This window comes from Podarcis filfolensis (genome assembly GCF_964270895.1).
Source record: "Podarcis filfolensis genome assembly, chromosome: 1".
Classification (NCBI taxonomy): domain Eukaryota; kingdom Metazoa; phylum Chordata; class Lepidosauria; order Squamata; family Lacertidae; genus Podarcis; species Podarcis filfolensis.
Genome location: NC_139604.1, coordinates 114,678,364 through 114,703,429, shown reverse-complemented (window position 1 = coordinate 114,703,429; position 25,066 = coordinate 114,678,364). Strand labels below are relative to the sequence as shown.

General features: G+C 43.8%; 2 protein-coding genes across 10 annotated transcripts in view; both read right to left on the bottom strand.

Annotated features, from left to right (window-relative positions):
* Positions 1–25,066, bottom strand: part of GOLGA5 (golgin A5) — a 496,232-nt gene that overhangs the window by 30,573 nt on the left and 440,593 nt on the right. The window lies entirely within an intron of this gene.
* UNC79 (unc-79 homolog, NALCN channel complex subunit) overlaps positions 1–25,066 on the bottom strand; it is a 131,706-nt gene that overhangs the window by 52,908 nt on the left and 53,732 nt on the right. For 8 of the 9 annotated variants that reach the window (XM_083607901.1, XM_083607893.1, XM_083607894.1 and 5 more), the window contains 15 exons: positions 24,438–24,578; positions 23,298–23,540; positions 22,170–22,397; positions 21,036–21,177; positions 19,699–19,781; positions 18,973–19,121; positions 17,963–18,120; positions 16,907–17,088; positions 15,213–15,414; positions 13,865–14,044; positions 12,518–12,583; positions 10,939–11,225; positions 6,247–6,429; positions 4,335–4,497; positions 1,292–1,444 (listed from right to left, as the gene is read on the bottom strand). In XM_083607901.1, the coding sequence (XP_083464027.1) occupies positions 1,292–1,444; positions 4,335–4,497; positions 6,247–6,429; positions 10,939–11,225; positions 12,518–12,583; positions 13,865–14,044; positions 15,213–15,414; positions 16,907–17,088; positions 17,963–18,120; positions 18,973–19,121; positions 19,699–19,781; positions 21,036–21,177; positions 22,170–22,397; positions 23,298–23,540; positions 24,438–24,578 (2,560 nt within the window). The remainder of the gene's footprint in view (positions 1–1,291; positions 1,445–4,334; positions 4,498–6,246; positions 6,430–10,938; positions 11,226–12,517; positions 12,584–13,864; positions 14,045–15,212; positions 15,415–16,906; positions 17,089–17,962; positions 18,121–18,972; positions 19,122–19,698; positions 19,782–21,035; positions 21,178–22,169; positions 22,398–23,297; positions 23,541–24,437; positions 24,579–25,066) is intronic. The other variant, XM_083607895.1, reaches the window with a different exon arrangement.

Here is a 25,066-nt window from a genome sequence, read left to right as displayed (position 1 = left end):
CCAGAGCCAAGACTATCCTGGTTTCTCACCTCTGGCCAAAGAATGGATCTTTGTTGCCCAGAAGGGCTGGACAAGATCTAATGAGTTGCAAAAGTTTAACAGTGGAGGCTCAGTTTAACAATAGAGCCAATTCCCTAGACCAGCTCATCATCATTGGAGATCTTCAAGCAGAGATTGGAGAGCTACCTGTTGGGGATTTCCTATCTCAATCTCTGGCTTTCCTGCATCAAACTACAAAACCACTCTATGATTCGATGGTACACATTTCCCCATGCTTCCTTGGACTCCTCGTGATCAATTTTCAGAGCTCCACAATCCTTCTTTGTGCTCATCATGTTGCATACAATGCTGTGTCTGATAAACATGTCAGTTTGGTTAACACCATTTTTAAAAGGTATAAAAAAGAAAAACGTATAGCATAAAAGATGTTCGGTTACATTTAAAATTAGTCATTCTCTGAAAATGATGTATAGATGGTACTTAACCCCATTAAAACTAGCAAAGATCTACAACAAGAGTGATAAACTATGTTGGAAATGTAAAGAAAAAGAAGGTACCTTTTACCATATGTGGTGGACATGTCCCAAAGTGAAAGACTTCTGGGAAAAGATTTATAATGAATTGAAAAAAATGCTGAAATATACATTTATTAAGAAACCAGAAGCCTTTCTACTTGGAATAATAGGTTTGGAATTGCCCAAGAAAGATGTCAGATTGTTTCTGTATGCCACAACTGCAGCTAGAATTTTGCTGGCCAAAAATTGGAAATCACAAGAAGTACCAACAGGGTAGGAATGGCAGATGAAGATGATGGATTTTTCAGAGCTAGCTGACATGACCAGAAGAGTCCGCGACCAGAAGGAGGAGGAGTATCAAGAGGAATGGAAGAAATTCAAAGATTATTTAGTTAAATATGTTAAGATAAATTAAATAGAATTACTTGCGAGTATCAGATTGGCCTAGGATTTAAATATGTGATGTTGTAGAATCCTATGGATAAAAGTTAAAATGATAAGAAAGAAAGAGGTTAATGGATCAAGTAAATTTTATGGGAAACTAGTTTTGGAAAACTGCTACAATGATTTATATGGAAACTCAGCCAGGGGGATTCGAGGAAGTCACCCAACAATGATAACAAAAGTGGAATTTTTACAGTTAGGATATATGTTTGTTTGTTTGCTTGGGATTTTTCGATGTTTTTTGTTTATGTTTGTTATAAATTTGGAAAATTTAATTAATTTTTTTGGAAAAAATAAAATAAAATTAGTGACTCTCTTTTTTTATGACATACTTCTCTGAGCATTCATCTCAACTGGCTGGTATTTCACCATTTTGCTGCCCCCAATTCTTTTCAGCCTGGCAAAGAAAGTTTGAGACTCTTTATTGCCGTTTCCAGTGGGTGTATCATGAATGTCAGACTCATCAAAGACGCTGTCTTCCTCCGCTGGAGAGAGAAATACAAGCATTAATTCCATGGGAAAAGGCAACATATGGCACATGAAATGGTTTGGCGATCAAAACTTCTCAGCAAAAGCATGCACTGATCTTCTACTTCAGTTTGTTTTGAAAATAAAGGTCAAATAATGGCAAACAACGTAAGTTCTATCACAACAGTATTTCACTGAGCACGCAGCAAGTATGCCAACACTACGGTGAGTTGAGAATTAATATGTGATTGGAGGACCATCTGCTTCCTAGAGCAGTTTGGGAAGGAGAGATCCCTAGTGGTCATTAAGAAAGCTGTTGGAGTTAGCATAGTCAGAAGTGCCAACTCTCTGTTGTATAACATCCCGAAACAACAAGTTTTGGTTTCCTTTATAGGAACTGGCCTATCCTTTGGTGGAAGTTTGAGAAAAACTCTGAAATTCCATTTCAAGGTCAAGGTCCTGGTACCAAGAGGACTACCGCTTCCCTTTGATATAAAGGCCTTCTTGGATACCAATACCTGAAACTAACAAATATTTCCGTTTTTGTACCACTGTCCAAGCAAGCTGGGTAGCCACTTGCATTCTGGACAGTGTCACAGTTTCTAGCCACGGTACAGTGCAGAGTGACCCAAGCAGCTGCCAGCCAAAGTAGACAGCACTGGACTAAATGGATGGATGTTCTAACACAGTAAAAAGGAGCTTCATCGAACCCCTGTTCCAGCAAACTCAGGTGGGAAAGATGCAAGCAAGCACCACTGCCCTCTGAAGCTAGAACAGAAGAACTGGTGGGTGTTTCACTCAGTTCAGATGCCAATATCTGTTGCAGCCAGCTTCCCCCACCCCCTTCCAAACTACTAAAGGTCTACAGCAGAAAAGAATAACTTATGGCCCTCCAGATGTTGGTGATCTTACTCCCATCTTCCCTGACCATTGTCCATGCTGACTGGGGATGATGAGAACTAACAACATCTGGAGAGCAACACATTCCTCACTCTAAAATCATGTTGTTGTTGTTTTTAAAAAACCTGTTGACCAAGGTTCCATTAAATTCAGATAGCATAACACCTAAGCCTAGAAAAGGGCCATGGCGTGTCCTGAATGTGTGAATTCAGTTAGTGACAGATGTTCTTTTATTTTTCCTTCCTTAAAGACAAGAATTGTGAAGCAAGCATGCAGACCATGTAAGAAAAGGTACTGCTGCAGGCCATCGTCTATTTTTACTCTTTTTCCATTTTGTCCTCCTAGGAGAGCCTCTGAGGCAAGTCTCCTTTAGATTTTATTAAAAGTGACACCAGATCTGCTTGAGGTATCAAGCTTAATTCCGGTTCTTTCCCCCCCTTTTTTTAAAAAAAGAAGTTTCGACTTTCCAAATCTCTTCAGGAAATAATGTAAATTAATTGCTGCATTAAATGTCACATTGCAGCTTGTAAAATAAAGAGTGGCATTCGGCCAAGTTTTACTCGGAGTAAATCCACTAAAATTAATGAACATGCCTAAAGGCTGCATTCACATGGCAGTTTATTCCATTTTCACGATATATCCCAAACTGTTAATTTCCACATTATATTTGAACTTTCACACAATGTAAAAGCCACTTCCAGAACTATAGCAGAATATGGTAGAGCTATAGTGGAATACAGCACAAGTTAGCCCTCGGTTCCATATTGCTTGCAAACAGATTTTTTTTCTGGAAGCAAACAACATAGAAATGAGCACTCAGTTTGCACTGTGTTTCACTATAGTTCCAGAAGTGGCTTTTGCATTGTGTGAAAGCTTAGTGTGGAACTTAACAGTTAGAGAAAAGTAATAAAAATAGAATAAATTGCCTCAGGAATGCAGCCTAAGTTAGGTTTCTTGATTTCAATGGGTCTACTCATAGGAAAACTTAGTTGAAACCCACCTAAGTCGTAAACCATAGCTTAATTCAGTTTCATACTTTGAAATGCTACATATGTCATTTATCTTGCTTGAAATTCTAATCCTCCTTAAGCATTCCTCCTGTAAATTAGATTGAAAACCCCACAGATATTCTTTATATATGCAGGAGTTCCTTATGGACTTTATAACGAACATCTCATTTCCCTTTATGCATATCCATAAGCGCTTCTGAAAGAGGGTAAAGAATCATAGAAATATCATTGGTTCTCTATCTCATGTAGTTCAGAAATGTTATGCATTAGTGCTTTCTCTTTAAATGCTGTTTTTATACTTTTGGTTAAAAGTTGCTAGCAAGAAAGAGAAATGGAGCTTGTGAACCAAGGAAGCAACATTAAGCTTAGGCAACCCTTGTCTTTTATTTTAAAAAAAAACAATGATCTAATTCCTTTCCTATGTGGACTTGAAAGCCTTGTGTGCAAGAAATTAGAAAAACACAGTTACAGAAGGCTCTCTTCACATGATTGTGAGCCCTTTACTTTAAGAGTAAGATTTTCCCATAAGGGAGCTCTCCGTAGATATTATAATGGACACAGGTAGTCACTCCTCCACCCTGTTCAGCTGAATGTGAGAAAGGGGCTTTCTGATGCTTTTATTGTATGACACCTGAAGGACAGCAGGGAATTTGTATTAAATAAGAGCAGTGCTATTTTTCTAGGGAAAGGTGCCGGAACGCACCAGGAACACCTCTCTTGCTCTCTTACAAATGGCAATGGCGCCTACCTGAGAGGTGCTGGAATTGAGTTCCAGCTGGGGGAAAAGCGTGTTTCCTTACAACTGAAACCATGAGCCACATGGTTAAAATTTGGTAGGGCATTTGAGGGCCAGGAAATCCTCCTTCAGCTGACCCAACTCTGTCCATGGACAGCTGGCCTCTCAATCTAGGCTAAACATGCCAGAAAAATTCTTCCTTAATCCATGCCACCCAGAGCTTCCTCAGCTTCACATTCACATTTTAATATTATATAATACCTTTTTCCTTCTCACTGTAGCGGCTTATGTTGCTGTTGTCGCTGTACATAGGGCCTGCTGAGGCGTGAGGCTTGCAGCTGTGGTACTGTGCATTTAGAGTGTTGACGGTTATATGAATGAGATGCAACATGATTTTGCTGATCTCACAATCTCTGTAAGGATACTGTCCAACAACAAGAAAAATGGAAAAGGTTGTTTTTTTGTATTGAAAACACCACTGACCTAAACAACACAATATGCAAGGATATGTGCAATGTGCAGAGGAGAAAGTTTTGAAACAGAAGAAAACCAAGGACGAAAATGATAGATAAAGTCAACGGCAACCTATAAACATTAAAGGAGGTGTGTGATATAGTTAACAGAAGGGCCAGCGCAATATATTACAACAACAGCACACAAAATCATGTGTGGAATACTCTCATATTGTAGCCAAAAACCAGCCACTGAACAGACTAGAAATACAAATTTCCTTGTGAAGCTGAATGTAAGAATGCATTTCAGAGCTGTTGAGATCTGCAGAATATATCTCACTTCATAGCTTTATCAAAACCAACTTAGAGAGGGGGAATCTATCATGGCTAGCAGCTAAAAATGATCCTCTTCCCAAAACATTAGTTATCTTGTAAAAATATATAAATACAAGCAATTAAATTAGCTTTATTTGGCAATATAAAATTGCCCTTATTAAATGACATGACTCACCCAAAGTCTGGTTCGCTTTAGTTATTTTATCAAGTATACTGCTCACCTCCCATCTGGTTTACAGGTCCCCTTGACTGCCAGTGGTATTTGTAACACCACCAAGCTAGTCATGTATTGCTTTTATTTTCTGCACCGTTTCATCCACAGGCTTCTACACTCTCACTCCACAGCCTGCAGAGCAGCAATATTTCCATGAGTAAAGCCTTATGGTTCTTGTGACGTTTAATTGATAAGATCCAACATAGCAGAAGCAAGTGTCCATTCATGCAAGGGGGCTTTTCCTTCCTCTCCTCCCCCTGCAGCTTCCAAGGGGCGTTGGCGATTTGGGGGCATGTAGGGGGCTGGAGATTGGGACGCGGGTGGCGCTGTGGGTTAAACCACAGAGCCTAGGACTTGCCGATCAGAAGGTCGGCGGTTCGAATCCCCACGACAGGGTGAGCTCCCGTTGCTCGGTCCCTGCTCCTGCCAACCTAGCAGTTCGAAAGCACGTCAAAGTGCAAGTAGATAAATAGGTACCGCTCCGGCAGGAAGGTAAACGGCGTTTCCGTGCGCTGCTCTGGTTCGCCAGAAGCAGCTTAGTCATGCTGGCCACATGACCCGGAAGCTGTACACCGGCTCCCTCGGCCAATAAAGCAAGATGAGCGCCGCAACCCCAGAGTCGGTCACGACTGGACCTAAAGGTCAGGGTCCCTTTACCTTTACCTAGGGGGCTGGAGAGCAGGGGGAAAGAAACACCAGAAGTCCTGTTGCACAAGCAGATTTCAGTTCTACAAGTGGATGGAAATCGGTGAATGTTGCTCAATTGTCATCAATGCAGTTGAATATTAAGGGATTATAGTAATAGACACTACAGGGTGAACTACAGGGATAGGAAACAAATAAGAATGCTTTAAATGTAGTGGGGGTTTTTCTATGCATATAACCCTGTCTGTCATCTCACAAAAGCACCTGCAATGATGTTTACTTACTTCTTATTTTAAATCTTTCTACACTGCCTCAAAACATTTAGGAAGCTGTTCACTAGTGATGCTTCTTTCATCATTTGAGAGCCCCATGGAAAACAATTCCAAACTAAATAAACCACACAGGACAGGGCTGCAGGTATCAGCCATGCTCTCGATTGCGCCTTTGTCTTTTACCACTATACTTACCCAGGATCCATGCCGGTTGCTGTAGGAAAGACTCAGGCAAGCAACACAGAAGCATTTACCTTATACAGGATGACAAGCAGCGCCTTCAGCCACATCTGCCGAATGTGGGGCTTCAGGGACCAGAGGGAGCAGCGGGGCGGCTGCTGGAAGTAATGCCTGAGCTGAGGGCATGAGCAGTACTTCAGCACCTGAGCCACTAAAGGGAGGAGGTGTTTCCCCAGGTTAATATTATAGTCCATCACCTAGAAATGAACACACAATTTAGAATTTAGAGCGTTTACTAAAATTACATTTTTTAGAAAATAATAGCAACAAAGGCATCAGGAAGAAGAAGAAGAAAAACACTGGCAATGATTCAAGAAAATGACTGCAAGCTTTAAATTGGTAGATCAGCAGGCCTCAGAACCAGGGTCCAAATGCAACCCTATCCAGGCCTCTCTTCCTCACCCTTGGCCTCTTCCCAGGGCACGCCCCTTCTCCCCACGCCAGTGGCGGAGCATGTATTTATGGTGCCTGGGGCACACATGCTAGCAGGGAGTGGGGCACGGAAGGTGAATGAAGCCCACCATGTGTCAGCACAGTCCGCACAGCCAACGCAACACCAGCTCCGAGCTGCTTTGAGAGGCTGGAACAAGCCCAGCCTCGCAAAATGGCTGATCAGATACCAGCCTTGCGAAGTGGCTTGGCATGAGAAGGACGCCTTGCGCCCTTTGATCTCAGCCCCTCGAGAGCAAACCTGGGATCCAAGGCATCTTTCTCATGCCACCCTCCCCAAGCTGCTTTGCGAGGCTGGGTACTGATCAGATCCCAGCCTTGCAAAGTGCTGCAGGGCTGGCACCCAGGACAACCACCCCGGCAACCCCCTAACCCATGCTATGCCCCTGCCCCTGCCCCAGGCCACACCCCTCACCAGCCTTGCTTCACACCCTCCTTGAGTGTTTTGACTTAGCTAGAATGGGTCCTTGAACTCTGCTCATGACTCTTGCTTGTGAGTGTGTGTAGAAAGCAGCCTCCTGCATAAAAGGAAGATTTGCAGTCACCACTCTGCCCACTTTTGCCTCTGGCTTCATCTGCCACAAGCTGAAAAAAGGTTCCCTGCCCACCCCATAGTAGAGCAGCCAACACAAGCTTTAGGCTAGGTATGGGAATCTTGTGGCCCACCAGATGCCATTAGACTCCAGCTCCTATGAGCCCCAGGTAACATAGTCAATGCCAATGGATGATGAGAATTATAGTCCAACAATATTTGACTCGCCCCATTCTTGCCCAGCTTTCAGCAACCCTGTGCACACTAACCAGAAAGATAGGCCCATGGAAAGCAATTCTAATTAGGAATGGATGTTAGAATTCCTGCTCCATGACTGCAGTCATAGGATTGTTGCCTATCACATGATGGCACATGTTTTGACTCCACAGAGTGGGGAGTGACGGAGCCATGTTGCAGTGCTCCGTGTATGTTTATATGCAAATAAAGTAAATTAGCCAAAATGCTAAGTTGCTGGGTCTGTCATGTGAACTGTGCAAACTCTGCGGATCCCTAAGCGTGCCAATATTGATTGGCATCAGTTGCTGTGATGTTTGGGCTGAAGAAAGCTTTTGAAGCTCCCGAACAATCGACAAGGAGGGAGGGAACATGCCAGTCAGGCATGTGTCTCTGCCAGGGTCCTACTCGAGTGTAGGACGAGCTCCTGACAATGGGTTGTGTGTTCATTGATCAGGAGGAGCCAGTTTTAATTGGCGGGGCTGAGTGTTAATGGAAATTCAAAGCTGCGTTCTCGTGATCACCTGGAAAATGTCCAGAGAGACAAGCTGCCGTTTTTCTTAGCCTCTTGCATGGTGTCAGAATGGGGAGTCATCTTCCGTGACACTGTCACTTTGATACTTGTCACTTCATAGTTTGCTGCAGGCAATTTCCCCCCTCAAAGCTCGTTGCTTAGCTCGCCTGGACAAAATATGAATCAGCGCTCGCTATGATTGGCAAGTGTCCTTTCACGGTCTGAATCTATGTGCCTGTAAATGTGTAGTGATGGGTCCCCAAACGCACACATGGTGTATGTGCCTGGCAGGAGAGCTATTCCAAGTGCAGCCATTAACTGTAAAAGACCATCAATACACACGTGGCACTTTTACAGAATTAAAGTACAGGGAAAGTTCTTGCTCCATATACACTCTGGAGTCACATGGGAGAGAAAAGAAGCAAGTGGAAGGAAGAATGAAACAAGAGCTCTAAGGAGGAACATGGAGAAAGGGGAACACACAAAAATAATATTTTCTCCTTTCTCTCACAACACCAGAACTCATGCACATGCAATGAAGCCAAATGCTGGAAGAATTGGGACAGATAAAAAAAATGATTTCTTCATGCAATGCATAGTTAAACTCTGGAACTCGCTCCCAGAGGAGGCAGTGATGGCCACCAGCTTGGATGGCTTTAAAAGAGGTTTAGGCAAGTTTATGGAGGAGAGGGCTATCAATGACTTGTGAGAATTCCATTCCACATTAAGGAACAAGCATGAGATTGTTGCATGTCACATGTCTGTTTACATTCCAGCACAGCTTGCTGGGAACTTCCGTTTGTGTATAGCTTTTGCTTTTGCTGTTCTCTCCGAGATGACATGAGAGAGAGACAACATGTTCCTTTGTTCTGATTTATGTTTAATAAACCTGTAGCTGTAGCATGACTTACGCCTCACGCCTACTTCTGTGTGTGCAGTACACTCTGCTAATTGCGTGCCCTGGCTTTTGAAGTTTGGGTCGGTGATTTACGTCGGAGCATGGGCCGATGGAAGGAGACGTCCAAGCTGGGCTTGCCAGCTGGCCTCCCAGCCCCTCTGCATGTCGACAATGACTACCAGCCAAGCTAGCTATGTTCTTCCTCTGCTTCCAGAGGTGTTATGCCTTTGAATATCAGTTTCCGGGTATCGCAGGTAAGCAGAGTGTTGTTGCACCCATGCTTGAGGATTTCCCACAGGCATCAGGGTGCCCGTGCTGAGAACAGGATGCTGAACTAGGTTCTGGTCCATTGGCCTGGTCCAGCAGGCTCTTCTTATGATGGCTTTTAGCTACTTCTGGGATTAGCAGCAGCTTGCCTCTGAATACTCAGTTTTGGGGGACAGCAGTGGGAGAGGGATGTTGCCTTCACGTCCTGCTTGTGGATTTACCACAGGCACCTGACTGGCCATTGTGTGGGCCATGGGATGCTGACATCAGGACTCTTCTTAGGCCCTCTTACTAACAGCAATCACCATCTCAACCATAAGGCATTTTATAGAAAACCAATGCAGGGAGCAGCATGGGTGTGTTATCTATATTGGGACACTTTTGCCCATATTATGCTCTAGCCCAGAGGTCGGCAACCTTATCGAAGGATGGGCCGGTCGATGCTCCATCCGTCGGAGGATGGGCTGGAGTGTGCACACACGCGCGCTCTTTCGACTCAGAGGAGCACCTGTGCGCATGCGCACACGCTATTACCAGTGCTCCTCTGATCCGGAAGTGCGCTGGAAATAGCATATGCGCATGCGCATGGATGCTTCTCCATCCTGCACGCATGCGCACACGCTATTTCTGGCGCACATCAGGGCAGAGGAGCACCCGTCTGCAAAGGTGCCATCAACCTGGAAGTCGGTCCCCACGCCGGTTAAGAGCGGGGGCGGCAGCAGGGGTTGCCATGGGCCAGTTAGACAAGTCTTGTGGGCTGCTACTGGCCCATGGGCCTTAGGTTGCTGACCCTTGCTCTAGCCCACTTGCTTTGTGATGTTCCTTTGCTTAATGGTTAACATTCCATCCCTGCTAGGACCTAATACTGCCCAGCCTTGACAAGAGATATCCAGGCAGGTCACAGCTACAGTCTCTTTCACAAAAACCTGTCCAACACCACCCTCTGGTGGACCAGCATCCAAATGATATTCAGGTTTATAAGGCATCTCTGTCCCCTTTGAAAACAGCAGCAATATCCACATGAATGAAAGGAACATCTTTTAGAAACCAGGTTTCTCTGAAGAAGGAATTGAAAAGTTGAACTGACAATTCAAGAGGCTGATAGAAGGCAGGATTCATTCTGCTAGTGGAAACCAGTGCAAGAACACTCACAAGTGCAATGGGGCTTTCCCCCCCCCATCTCCCTGCTCCCCCAGATCTGCTCCAGAACTATATGCAAGAGGAGAAGGGAGCTTGTTCCATCTGGCAGGCAGAAACTCCTGCGCTGATGGAACCATCTCCTGAACACTACATTGAACTCCACCCTGTCTCCAACCACATTCTTGTCTCTCTCTTGCAAATTCTGCTTTGTGAAATGAACACCGTCATCCTTTATAAGACCTATGGTGCTTCCAGACAGGGGGTTTGCTTGCAAATTGGTTGTTGCATTATCGCAAACAGGTTACTGGCAACAGGGCATAGGAAAATCAGTGCCAAAATTTCCATGGTTTTCTGTGGATCAGTCTTCCAGGCTTAACATATTTTCCAGGCAAGGTTCAGAGCATTGCCTTGGTAGCTTGGGAGCTGAGATATGAAGTAGGCTTCATTTGATGTGGTTATAACACCCCTCCAAAACACCAGTACCATCTTTTTTCAACAGCCTTTATTACTTGCCTTATCAGAGGAGGAAGGGGCTGACTGATTCTGTGTTGCCCAGGGGCCACAGAAACCTGGAGCTGCCCCTGAAGTCATGAACAGCTAATCCAGTGGCTTGCCCCAAAATAATAATAAAAAATGCAGGGAATCGGACACGGAATATAAAGCTGACTTACTTGAGCGATCCCCGCAATAAAAGCATTGAAGCATGTTGAAATGCGCATTTTTTGAGGAGCGATCATGAAGCATCCTTCCTGCTGATCATAGCCCATTAAGACATACAGGTGGCGCTTGACCGTGTTGAAGGCTTTAGCGCTGCTGATGTCCGACTCTGCACTGCTCTCGTCTTTGGCCATGAACTTCATCAACACTGTGATGAGCTGGTGGACAGTCTGATGGTCAATGCCAGCATCCTCTGGGAGGAGGTCCTTTATGGTGTTGTCATTCTCTGGAGAAGGCTGCCCTATTAGCACAGAAAAAGAAAACATTGCAATGCATAGATGGCTGATGGGACAAGGGAGATGTAAAATAAACATCCCTCCTGAAGGACTCTTGGCATGTTCCTGAGATGTTTATAGGCATGGAGGTTTGGGAGTAAAGCAACGATGCTTGCAATAAGTTACCATAACCAATGATAGACAGGCAGAAATAAATAAATAAATATTTTATACCCCACTCGTCTGGCTGGGTTTCCCCAGCCACTGTGGGCGGATTACAGCACATAAAAATTGTAAAACGTTCGACATAAAAAATTTCCCAATACAGGGTTGCCTTCAGATGTTTTCTAAAAGTCAGATACAGTCATACCTTGGTTCTCGAATGGAATGTTGGACTTCCAGAACTGTTTGAAAACCAAGACGCGGCTTCTGATTGGCTGCAGGAGAAGCCACGGAAGCCGCCCGGATGTTCGGCTTCCGAAAAACGTTTGAAAACCAGAACACTCATTTCCAGTTTTTGATTGTTCGAGAGCCAAAACATACAAGTTCTGGGGCATTCGAGAACCAAGGTACTGTAGTTATGTACTTCCTTGACATCTGATGGGGAGACGTCCCACAGGGCGGGCGCCACTACCGAGAAGGCCCTCTGCCTGGTTCCCTGTAACCTCACTTCTTGCAGTGAGGGAACCACCAGAAGGCCCTCAGAGCTGGACCTCAGTGTGTGGGCTGAACAATGAGGGTGGAGACGCTCCTTCAGGTATACTGGGCAAATTGAGGCTCATGCTTCCTTCCTGCTTTTTCTCCAAGTTTGTTAGTCCACAAATGAGCTAGCATGTGCTTGTGCCTCCATAATGCAAAGGCTATACTCGGAATGGCTTTTTCTGCCAGGAGTAACAAATCTTAAGTCTATTTCTTCTTCCAACCACCTGCCTTACTGTACTATTTAATTACTGCACTCCTCTGCACTATATTTACCAAACTGCAACAAGGAGAACAAAGTAGGCACTGGGGTGGGTGGAATTTGATTTCTTATTTCTAACACCACATTTTTAAAAAGGACACAATCCTTTCCATATATTTACCAGTGAACAATACTTCATTGCAGAGGGTTGGACTAGAAGACCCATGGGGTCCCTTCCAACTCTACAATCCTATGGGTCTATTCTTCTAAATCACTGTCTAGATGCTAAACATGATCATTGTGAGGACTGGACTGAACCACACCTCCTTCTCACACTCAAAATATCTGAATATTTGCATAAATGTTCCTCTCTTGTCTTGGAACCAATCATGTACTGTACACAAACACAGCATGTACCTTGAGTTTGTTCTGGTGTCCCACCAAGTGCTGGAGCAGATTGCTCATGCCTCATCAGCCTATTAGCTAAATAAAAATAAAAATATAGGCCTGTTAATATTAGACGAAAGACAGTCTCTCTGCAGCCACACCCATAACTCAGTGACAGGGCACATGTAACTATTACTGAAAAAACCTAAAGAGTTCCAGCTCAGTCAGCAGAGCATGAGACTCTCGTGGGTTCGAATCCCATGTTGGGCAAAAGATTCCTGCATTGCAGGGAGCTGGACTAGATTGCCCTCGTGGTCCCTTCCAACTCTTCAGTTCTATGATTATATGATGTATGTGCTTAATAAAGGTAAAGGGTAAAGGGACCCCTGACCATTAGGTCCAGTCGTGACCAACTCTGGGGTTGCGGCGCTCACCTCGCTTTATTGGCCGAAGGAGCCAGCGTTTGTCCGCAGACAGCTTCCGGGTCATGTGGCCAGCATGACTAAGCTGCTTCTGGCGAACCAGAGCAGCACACGGAAATGCCATTTACCTTCCCACCAGAGCACTACCTATTTATCTACTTGCACTTTGATGTGCTTTTGAACTGCTAGGTTGGCAGGAGCAGGGACCTAGCAATGGGAGCTAACCCCTTAGTGGGGATTCGAACCGCCAACCTTCTGATCGGCAAGTCCTAGGCTCTGTGGTTTAACCCACAGCGCCACCCATGTCAGAAACATCTAGGACATCATGAGTTGCCAAAATGTGGTCCAAGCTTCCTTCAGGTGGTCCACAAAGTGTCTGTGGATTTGTGGTTGAAGACAAGAGATGACGCAACCATCATATTAAATATTCATATTGATCTTTAACTGTTTTTTTACTACTTCTTTAATTTTTACATCGCATTACAATTTGATATCTATCGAGTTCAAACTGCAATACAGTAAAACATACTATATAAGAAATGAAACGGAACAAGAAAAACACAAGAAAAAAATCAAAGCACCTTACAATAGCTACAAATAGGCAGGAACATCAGTAAGTGGTCTGTTAAGTACCTCAGCAACTTTCAAGTGGTCTGTGTGGGAAGGGGAGTTTGGGAACCAATGTAGCAGATTATATTTCATATGATGTGCCATATATTTTTAACAAAACTTTGAGGAACATGCTACAGAGTGTTCTAATAACAAGAGTTAAAAGAATTAATTAGTCGGTATTCCTTTTTGTCAAAATTACTGTCTTATACCTACTGGAGTAATGTTTACATCCATCTGAAAGAGAAACCTATTCAGACATGCTTGAAAACCAGTCCCCACCTAGAAGCAATTTGGTAACAGAGTTGAATTAAGAAAGGAGAATGAAGGAGAGACAATACTCAACGGATTTTGCTTGTGAGGGTTTCTGGGAGAGAAAGCGCCCTCTTGGATTCCACCGGGCCCTTCACACTGTCTCTCAAAGAGCGCACGCTCTTCTGTCGATTCCGAGCAAACCGAGCTCTCTTGATTTTCCACATTGCTGTATCACTTAAGTTGGCAACATTCGTCCGGACAGCCGTAATCGCTTTTTGAATAGAATGAAGCAAGTCAAGTTTAATTTCTTGGCACGTTCCAGAACAATTTGTTCCAAGGGAACCCCACACCTTCAAAGCACCATGTGCATCTTGTTGCAAAAGAAGGATTTTGGATTGTCAGCCTCACTCCTCCAGCAGATGAGCACAGATGGATACTAAACATGGAGTACAAATGTGCCTCACCCAACATCTGCACAAACAACTTTATCTGATACAGGAAACTAGTTCAGATATTATTATCCCAGCCCACAAAAAAAATCCGTCATTTTCAGCAAAGCTATCATGGTTTCTAATCAGAATTTTCTATTATTATTATTACTACTAATATAACTACTATTACTATTATTAGTATTTTGTACCCCACCCATCTGACTGGGTTGCCCCAGCCACCACTCGAGTGGCTTCCAACAAAATATACAAAAACACAACAGAACATCACACATTAAAGCATCATACCAGAGGCAGTCTGCAGAAAATCTAAACAATTATGTTTCCAGTTGTGATGTAAATATAACAGCCAACTGAATCACTGACCATTTCAGGTATCTCATGGAAGACCTTTTGATGCCCACAGGCAAATGCAGCTTTTCAATTGTTTTATTAACCATCCATTTTGACGATTCTCTGTATTTTTTTTAAGTGGTGTTTTATGTTTCAATGATGTACTCCACCGCAATCTTTTATGATACGGCCATATAAAAATACTTTCATAACTAACTTTATAAATATATAAAAGGGTTATATGCGCTAGATCCTGGTTTCATACGTTAATTTAGAGGGAGTTCTTAAACCAGAGTTTGCTAGTCCTGATTTCATGACTGATAAACCATGGTTTATGAACCAGGCCACTCCCTCTGTTTGTCTGGTTTTTAAGAACTTTTGGGGCAGGGAATTTCACTCCCATAAGGCAGCTCCCATAAAGGCAGAGCTGAACTTCTGGAGTCATCAACAAATTTAACAAGTGTTCTTGGGAGCTGTTCCCTCACCAATGAAGCAGAACATATAGCAGGCCTTCTTGTTATAAACATGGGGCCTTCTACCCCATGTTTGTAACAAGAAGGCCTTATGAAGGTGAGGAACATTTAACTGTGACAATATTATCCCCTCCACATAAACACCCGCCCACACCAAAAAGTCACATCGGGAAGCGACACTTACTCGTTGGGAATGGGAATTCCTTGTTGCAATCCAGGTGAAGCTGTGCCTCGAGAGAGAGGGTTTCAAATCTATTCACAAAGAATTCCCAGCTCAACGCCGGAATGTCTTGCTTGAGGAAATGAAGCAGCAAAAGCTTGCTGAGGATGGTGGGCCTGTCCTTGACGACAGTATCAAACTGGAAATCAAGGCAAAGGCAAAGGCCCTAGAGAGGAGAAATGAAAAGGCAAAGGTAAAACACACACACACACACACACACACATATTAATTGTGGTGTCACTAGGGCTTACACACACACCTTCCACAACCACTACAATTAGGCTTCAAAAAAGCCTTAGATCATAGGATTGTAGAGTTGGAAGGGACCATGAGGATCATCTAATCCAGCCTTTCTCAACCTTGGGTCCCCAGATGTTGTTGAACTACAACTCCCATCACCCCTAGCTAGCAAGGCCAGAGCTCAGGGATGATGGGAGTTGTAGTCCAACAACATCTGGGGACCCACAGGTTGAGAACCGCCAACCCACTGTGGTGCAGAAATATTTTGCCCAACATGGGGTTCAAAACCACAACCCTGAGATTAAGAGTCTCCTGCTCTACCAACTGAGTTATCCCAGCTCCTTCTAAATTGAAGGTTACTTTTGAACCTAATTTCAAGGGGAGAGGGAGGCAGAGGCACACAACCTTTTGGGCCTCTGCAAGTGCAGGTTCAGGCATTGTGTGGGCAACCCGTGGCCTAGACCTACTCCTGGTCTCTGCCGTGGGACCTAACAGCCCCAACACATCATAGGAAATCAGCTGGGGCAGCTTCTCCCCCACCACTTCCTACAAACCATTTATCCAACCTTACAATCTTTCTGCATCATTTCTAGCCGCCCCTTTTACTCCCGTACAATTGTCCTCTCACTGGCCTTCCTCCCCCTCCTGCCTCCCTTTCCTCAACTTTCTCTGCTGCTTATAATGCTTCCACACACCCTTTTGGTATATGGGGGCTTAATTCCAGGCAGGTGGCATGGGCAGGGAGCCAAGCTGCTTTGACACAGCTCATCGCAGGTGACAAAAATGATATTCCTCCCCATAGGATGGAATAATATATCGCAATTTCATCAAGAACGTTGAGAGATTGCGCAAACAGGTCGAACTGCATCTTTGACATGTTTGCCCCTAACAAGAAAGCAAACTCAGAAAATAGCATAATAATAATAATAATAATAATAATAATAATAATAATGATGATGATGATGATGATGATGTATTTATACCCCGCCCATCTGGCTGGGCTTCCCCAGCCACTCTGGGCGGCTTCCAACAAAATATTAAAATACAGTAATCCATCAAACATTAAAAGCTTCCCTAAACAGGGCTGCCTTCAGATGTCTTCTAAAAGTCTGGTAGTTGTTCTCTTTGCCATCTGTTGGGAGGGTGTTCCACAGGGCGGGCGCCACTACCGAGAAGGCACTCTGCCTGGTTCCCTGTAACTTGGCTTCTTGCAGTGAGGGAACCACCAGAAGGCGCTGGACTTCAGTGTCCAGGTAGAACGATGGGGGTGGAGACACTCCTTCAGATATACTGGACCGAGGCCGTTTAGGGCTTTAAAGGTCAGCACCAACACTTTGAACTGTGCTCAGAAAACGTGGACTCTTCCGTTTGGTATATTGCTGGGTTTGACCATGTTTCCTTTGCCACTGTTAACCTACCTGCAGAGCTGGCCTCTTGATGGTATCTAGCAACAGGCCTGCTCTGGTAGCCACAGCTGGGTTGACATCCTCAACAGCAGTCAGGAAGCAGCAAAAGGCATGTGCTAAGGAATACTTCAGCAAGTGGTTTTTGGTCACGGAGTGAATATCCAGGAACCGACACAACACAGCTACTTTCTCCACTGCAGCAGACAGCAAAGTCCCAAGATAAAGAAAAAAACACATTAATCAGACATTAAGAACATAAATATCTTGCTGGCTCAGGTCAGCGGCCCATCTAGTCCACTATCCTGTTCTCACAGTGGCCAACCAGATGCTCGTGGGAAGTTTTGTGAGAGAACACCCATGAAAGAAGACCCACATTTTCCGTTCACTTCCAGGTCCCTTTTTAGCTTTGGGTAGAAAGGTTCAACAGAAACATTTTGGATGTTGTAACTAACTTATAGTCATTGTGCCAGTCAGTTCCGGGTCAAAGTGGGTCTTTGGCTAGCTAAATGTTCCATCGTTTCATTGTAGCAGAAAGTGCGAGGGGTTCAGCAAGCAATAGGGCACTGGAAAGGTGTAGTCCTGGGTTTCTGGCACCAATTTACAACCAGAAAAATAGGTGGGTTTTAGAGTAAGGAGAGACACCATAGCCAGCTGCTTTTTGTATTTTCTAATGCAATAAATATCTGGAAATATGTAAGTTTGTTTCATTTCCTTTGCTTAAAACTCACATTTTCCCCCATTCAGTTCATGACAAAAGACTTGGCAATAAATGGCTGGCATTTGTTATTCACATTGGAGGGGATTAACCATTTTTGGCCCAAGTGCCACATTGACCACTGCACAACCCAATTATTTTTAGTTGTTTTGCTTTGTTGCTCTGTTGTTTGCCAGCCAGGGCTCCTCTGCAAGGAAGCGCAAAAAAAGAAATGGTATAAAAAGAAACAACAACAGCTCCCATCATCCCTGGCCGTTGGCCATGCTAACCGGGGCTTATGGGAGTTGTAGTCCAAAGGTTCTGGAGGGCCACAGATTCCACACTTACATCTTTTTTTAATGTTAAAAGCTTACCTGCTTCAAACCTTATCTTCCAGTCTTTGCTGTTGAAGTTGCTATTGATGATAGTCCAGAAAATATCAGCTCCATGTGGGAGAGACAGAGCATGAAGAAGGAGGGGCACCGCCAGCGAAGAAAGCTGGGAGAATTCCGATTTGACAACTCTCCATAAACTGGGGGGGGGGGGGAGAGAGAGGTGACACAATCTGTTTATTTTCCCAACTTCACAAAATGGTTGCATTACTTTGCTGAGAGCATAATGGAAGCTGCTGCTCCAGGAACTTCTTACTCCTCCCTGGAGAGCCAGAAAACCCAGTTCCAGCACTGTTTTCCCTCAAGGAGATGCAGGGAGAAATTATCTTCCCACCACACCCAGATGTACCACTATCCTGTCACTCAAATGGCAGGTTTAAAATAGGAGCGGTAAGCAAATGATGTGTGCTGACACTGTTTCCTATATACAGGGTAGCTCAGTCGGACCTCCTATGGTCTTCAACAACTCAACTGGTTTTCAGAATTATATGGCCAGGACTGTCTACAAGGCCACAATTTCTACCTTTGATCACCTGCTTGTGAATTTAATGAATTCAGTGGTTTCCCTCCACAAACCACTAGTTTAAATCTTACAATGGACTTGAAACAGGGATGGGGTGAAGGCCTTCCTGATGTTCTGGGATTACAACTCCTACCACCCCTGAGCATTAGCCATGCTGGCAGGGGATGATGGGAGTTGGAGTCCACCAACAGCAGAACCTCAGGAGGTTGTGGGCTCTCCTTCCTTAGTAGTAGAACATTTAGTAGTTTGTTAGCTGTCACCCATAACTGATTGGCTTTAGCCCAGTCTTCCCTGACATTGGGACCTCCATATATTTTGAACAACAGCACCCATCATGCCTGACCACTGGCCACGTTGGCTGGGGCTGATGGGAGTTGCAGTCCAAAACACCTGGTCGCTGCTTTAGCCTACAAGCTTGCACTAGCTTCATATAAAGTACCAACACTTCCCTTGGGCGAAAATAGTATACCTGGCAATCAGCATATGATCCTGAACGTAGGCTAGGAACTGTGGGTAGTCCTTCCTTGCAATGTATAAACACTCTCCGTGAAGGCAGAGAATCTTCAAGCAGTTGAGCATGTTAAATAGAATATCTGGCTCTTCAAACCGTGCCATTTCCTTTGCCAAATTTAGAAACAAGCAGACAAAATACCATGCAATTAATCAGAAACACCAAGCAGAAGTAATAAGACCAGAGCAATTGGTACTATAATTCTGAGCTAAAGCAGAACTGCATCAATTGAACCATGAACTAATATTAACATAAATAGCAATAGAGACTCAGGGCAATTTAAGCTGCATGTATGTTAATACTTTCTGGGAGATTGTCCGTGCTTGTGACTACTGAAAACCAGTAAACATTATTAAAAGAAAAGCGCAGACACTTTCGGGGAGAAATACAATGATATCAGCATACAAGTGGAACAAACTTCTACTTACATAATGAGGTTTCATTTTTGTCATTCCCGCCCCTCCTCCTGCACCCAAAATCTTCTCCAGTGGGTTGGGGGACTTCTTTATCTTACTTCCCCCCCCCTCCACTTAAAGAGTTTATTAAAATGATGAAACAAATGGTGCCCCACAGTTTACCAGTCGCAAAATCATTATTCAATGGGAGTGTCTTATCAAGAGACCACTTTATGATATAATCAAATCCATAAATACTTTTTTTAAAAAAAAAAAAGTTAAACTTTACCTGCAATATTGTATAGATAAGTTTCAGTGTCACTGGAAGCTGCTGGTAGCAGAATTTCCTCTCAGTGTCATTTTTGATGGCTGCTATAAAAAAGGCATATGCAAAGTTTCACAGACAATTTTGTAAAAAGAAAGAAAGAAAGAAAGAAAGAAAGAAAGAAAGAAAGAAAGAAAGAAAGAAAGAAGCCCACAGCTCCCATATATCAGCAGCAGTTATGATCCCCTGTAAAATTAAAAGCAAGGTGAAACATCCAAATTTCTAAGGCCTGTTTAGAAAACAGTCAGCGAAGGAGACAGGCATAGTTCCAGCAGGAAAGCATTTTGTAAGGATAGAGCCAGCACAAAATAGGCCCTGTCACTCAGGTTCACCAACCTGACAGATCATATCCACCTGTCAAGACTTTTGTGCCTGATCTTAGGGTCTACAATAAACACACGAGACGTAACCAGCTGTGTTCTTAGATAAATAAGGTATACTATTCAAAGTGCTTTAACTACTGATGAAGCCCAGGATGGCGAAACAAGGCCAATATTCCGGAAATCCTTGTCTAGACTCTGTGAAAGGGTTTTGTGGAACTGTAACAACCTTTCATGTGGATTGTTTGGACTTTATGAACAGACAGGTAGAATAGACACCATTACACAGATGGACCTTATGCATGAACTGACTAGAGAATGATCTGATCCACTGGGTCTTCTGCTTTGTTCGTTTGTTGAACTTTATGAGTTACTTCCGTTGAAATTTGATACAATGAATAGTATACTTTATTTATCTAAGAACACAGCCGGTTACGTCTCGTGTGTTTATTGAGGATGTTTTACGTGACCATAGGTTTGTTTGTTGTTGTTGTGATCTTAGGGTCTAGGCAGGTTCGTACAGGGGGTCTTTCAAATAACCTGGTACAAAGCCATTTAGGGCTCTAAAGGTCATCACAGGCACATTAAACTGAACCCAGAAACACATTGGCAACCAGTGTAGCAGATATAAAATTGGTGTTATATGCTCAGATTGCCTAGGCCCCACAAGCAACTGGGCTATTTGTATTTGTGGAGGCCAAATGTTTTTTCTTTGACACAGGAGTGAGGGGCAACTTGTGATGCAGATCCCTCACATAGTTATGATACCCAGCACCCGTGATCAACCAAAATTCCCAGGATTCTTGTGCAGGGGGGGGGAGCCATGCCTGTTGAAGTGGTATAAGAGTGCTTTAAATGTATGGCATGGGTGTATTGAAAGAGTTTGAATTCATCCCATCAAACAAGCACTAGATTTGATGGCCATCGTAAAATCCAGGTGGTTGTAAAGTTTTGAAACACAGTTGCTCATCTCCAGTTTACCTGTGTTTTCCGTTGTCTCTGTGTGATTTCCTGGGTTTTCTCCATGCTTTGATGCTGATTTGTTCTCTGCCTCCCCTTCAATTCCTATAATGAACTCAGGTCTAGAATCTAGAAGACTGTCCTCCAGATTATCTGTAGGTTCCTTCAAAAACCAAATATGGAGTGACGTTGATTTTCAGGTGCCTACATTTACATGTTCTTAAATCAAGCATTCCTTAGGAGGACATCTTAAGATGGATCAACAGACAACAGACTTTGGGCAGGGATTGTTTAATTTTACTTTTGTGTTGTGTTTACTAAATACAGATGCACCTTGGTTCTCAAACAGAATGCATTCTGGGAGTCCGTTCAACTCCCAGAACTGTTCGAAAACCAAGACACAGATTCTGATTGGCTGCAGGAGTATCCTTTAGCCAATCGGAAGCCATGGAGGCAGCACCGGACGTTCGGCTTCCGAAAATCGTTCGGAAACCGGAATACTCACTTCCACTTTCCAACCGTTCGGGAGCCAAAACGTACAAGTTCCAATGCATTCAGCAACTGTACTAAACCAGGCAAGCAAGCCAGGATTCAGTATCAGGGTTAAGGTCTATCCATGTGCGCTGCCCTATCAAAAAGTCAGCAATAATTGCAGGGGGGAGCAGGAAATGGGAGGAATTGAACTGATTCCCTGCCATGCTCTCCTATTACTGAGTCTGATTGGTGCAACTGCTAATTTCTGATGGCGCCATGAATAGGCAGTCCTGGTGTCTGCATCAAGGGAAGAACCCCACACTCATAATTGTGCGCATGGCTCCTTAGCCAGCCAGAGCAGAGTGGTTATGCGGGGAACCTTTTATAGCCCAAGGGCCATATTCGCTGGTTGGCAACCTTCCAGGAGCCACGTTCTGGGGGTGGACAGGGCAGAGGCAAAAGCAAGGAGAGCAATGGCTGCAATTCTTAACTTTGTACACTAGGCTCTGTTCTAGCCAGGCAAAAGTAAGTGGTTTCTACACACTTAAACACATGCATCTTTCCATCCAGGCAATACACAAAGCACCTCTGAGTCTACAGCAGATACAAGCAAGAGGTGTTGCTTGAACACTACATCAAGGGTAGTGTGCGCTGAGTGTTGCACATTTGTTTATCGCTTACCACTAGCCGGATTTCTTCTTTGGGGGCTAGTCTCTCCAGCAACTCACAAGCCAGCTGATAGCACAAGATACTGGACTGACACAGGTTGCATTCAATGGCCTTCTCGTCTTTTTGACAGGTATGAGAGCCACCCCAGGGGGCTTGGAACACATTGTTGATGATAGAAATTATGTCTTTGGATATGCTGTTCTCTAAACCCAGGGTAATGCCGTCATCTTGCAATTCCATCTGAAAAGCAAGTTTTAAGGAGCATAATTATCGAAGCAACTGCAACACACGCTATTGGCATAAAACAAAATCTATAAGCAAGCACCTCCTAGGCTACTTATTTACTTTAAAAAAAGAAAGACAGATGTTCCATGCCTTCAAAACAGCTGCGTAAGAGGCAGAAGTCAACAAGTGAAAATCACTACTCCTCCGTACCAGGAAAAAATGCAACTGTTGAAATTCTTCTTGCCAAGCTGCTGTTGAAAGTAAACAATCTCTATCAGGGGAATAAAGCAGATGTGGGTGATCTGGGGCCTCCAGATGTTGCCCCCAACATCCATAACTGTTGGCCATACTGGCAGGGGCTAAGGGGAGTTTGAGTTCAGAGGTGGCTGGTGTGCCACAGGTTCTCTAACCAGTCTACAAAATGTGAGGCTGGAGGAGATCGCCAGAATAATGGCAAATAATATGAGTAGAGAAAAGGAAGCTTAAGTCCTGGGGTTAGTAGCATGTGATCTGATTTGCTTTGTCCCAAAGCTGCACCAACTTCAAGTGGGAAGAAATGCATCCACAACCTTGGGAAGTCCAATTTTACCAGGTTCTCACTTTCTTTGGGCTACATTGTTTGCTACGAACATAAACATGGATTAGGTAACAAGGAATGATGCAACTTCCTGGGCCACCCACTACACTAATATGTGTTCCTCTCTTTGCAAACCGGATCTCGGAAAACAAGCTGAGACTATTCTATGCATCCAAAATCTCACTGTGTAAATGCAGAACCAAGCATCACAAGTGACTCGCACTCTTGGATATTGCATGGTTCCCATGTACAACATTTATAAACAACAACAGCGTTATTAGATAACCCTCCAGAAACTCATGCATCACTCTGGAATGAATTCTCTTTTGCATTATCACCTGCTTTAAGATGAGGTCGAACATCAGGATGAAACAATTCAGATTCATTTCTTCATCGTCGCAGTCAAAGTCAATAGCCCTCCCTCCTCCTCCTCCTCCTCCTCCTCCTGGGTGCCCAAAGTTCTTGAAAGGACTACGAAAGGGGCTTCGCATGGGGCTGCGAAAAGGACTCTGAAATGGGCTTGGGAACGGGCTCAGTGTATTATGCTGAACTCTGTGCCCCGGATCAGAGGCAATGCTCACCTAGAGAAGTATGAAGAACCCACAAAATCAGTGCTAAGCTCTTGTGGACTGACTAGCATGAAGCAAACACATCAACATTTTGCCATAGAAACAAGGAGGCAGTTCATTTAAAGTAGGGTCGTTAAATGATTTGGGAGAAATGCCCTGCCTTGCTTCTGTGCATTTAACAGCAGGCTTCTGTGGAGCAAAACCTTTTTAAAAACAGCATGGAGATCATCATTATTACCTGCTATTGATCAAGCTGCACATGAGTTAAACATCACTTTAAAATAAAGAAAGAAAAAGGTGACAACAATATCTCAAAGGTAACTTCCCAGAAATCACACCTAAGCACATCTACAAAGTGGTTTAAAAATGTCTTACTGGGATTGATGAAGTATTTCTTAAAACGAAACTGTTCACAGGCATAATACAGAGAAATATAGGTGGTCTGACTTAAATCATGTTAGAATGATGTGACCGAGGGTCAAATTAGATGCAAGTGGCAAAAGGTTGAAACCACTCAATGCACCTACCCTTTACATTTATTTATTTTAATTTAAAAAAAAAACATTCGCACAAAAGTCTTTAAAAAGTTATTACATTTATATACTGCCTTTCGTCTGAAGATCACAAGGTGGCTTACAACATAAAACTGCAAAGGATGAAATCACATCCAAATTTGGCTCTGATCATAAACACATCTGTACATGCAATTAAGCCTCACCAGGTTCACCATGGTTTACTTCTCAGTAAGTGTGTTCAGTTTCAAATGCTACATACTCTTGTGTCACTGAATTCAGTGGTGTTTAGAAAACAACACACTACATTTTCGCTGGATTTCACCAGCTGCCTTTGCCAAAAGAGGTGAGACATGCTTTTCCCTCTTATCATAAAGGTAAACTGATAATGAATTACCCTTCGAGCCGCAAGGTTCCCAGTTAGTTCCGTTACTCTTGATTTCCTCTGATTTGCCAGCTCTTTTACAGAATTAACCCCATCAGAAAACATACTGATCAGTAGCTGAAGAGGGACCACAATGTCTAATTCAGACAACACCTAAGATAGATAGATAGATAGATAGATAGATAGAGAGAGAGAGAGAGAGAGAGAGAATGAGTTCTCAGATCAGACCCAAAATGCAGTGAATGCTAATATTAGCACTAGGCCAAAATGAACAGTGAACTTAAGCAGGCATTTAACGTAGGGGAGTGCCATTTTCCCAAAAAGAGGTGCCAGAACTCACCATGAACGCCTCCCTTGTTCTCTTATAATGGCATTGGTGCCCTCCTGAGTTACAGTGGAAAAAAATCCCTGGTCAGGGACCTCTGTAAGTTTTGACCCACTTTCAGAAGCTGTTGGGAGTTAAAAATGGAGCATTTGGGTTCATCTGCAGCTGCCTAGTGTGATAATATCATGCATACATGGCTTTCAACACCAGGGGCTGGAGTGCACTGGGTCCAGATGAAGCTGTATTGTGTACACAGCCTAAGGCTGCTGCACCAGGTGCCTGAAGCTGTGTTATCCCCATATTGTGGAAGAGGAGG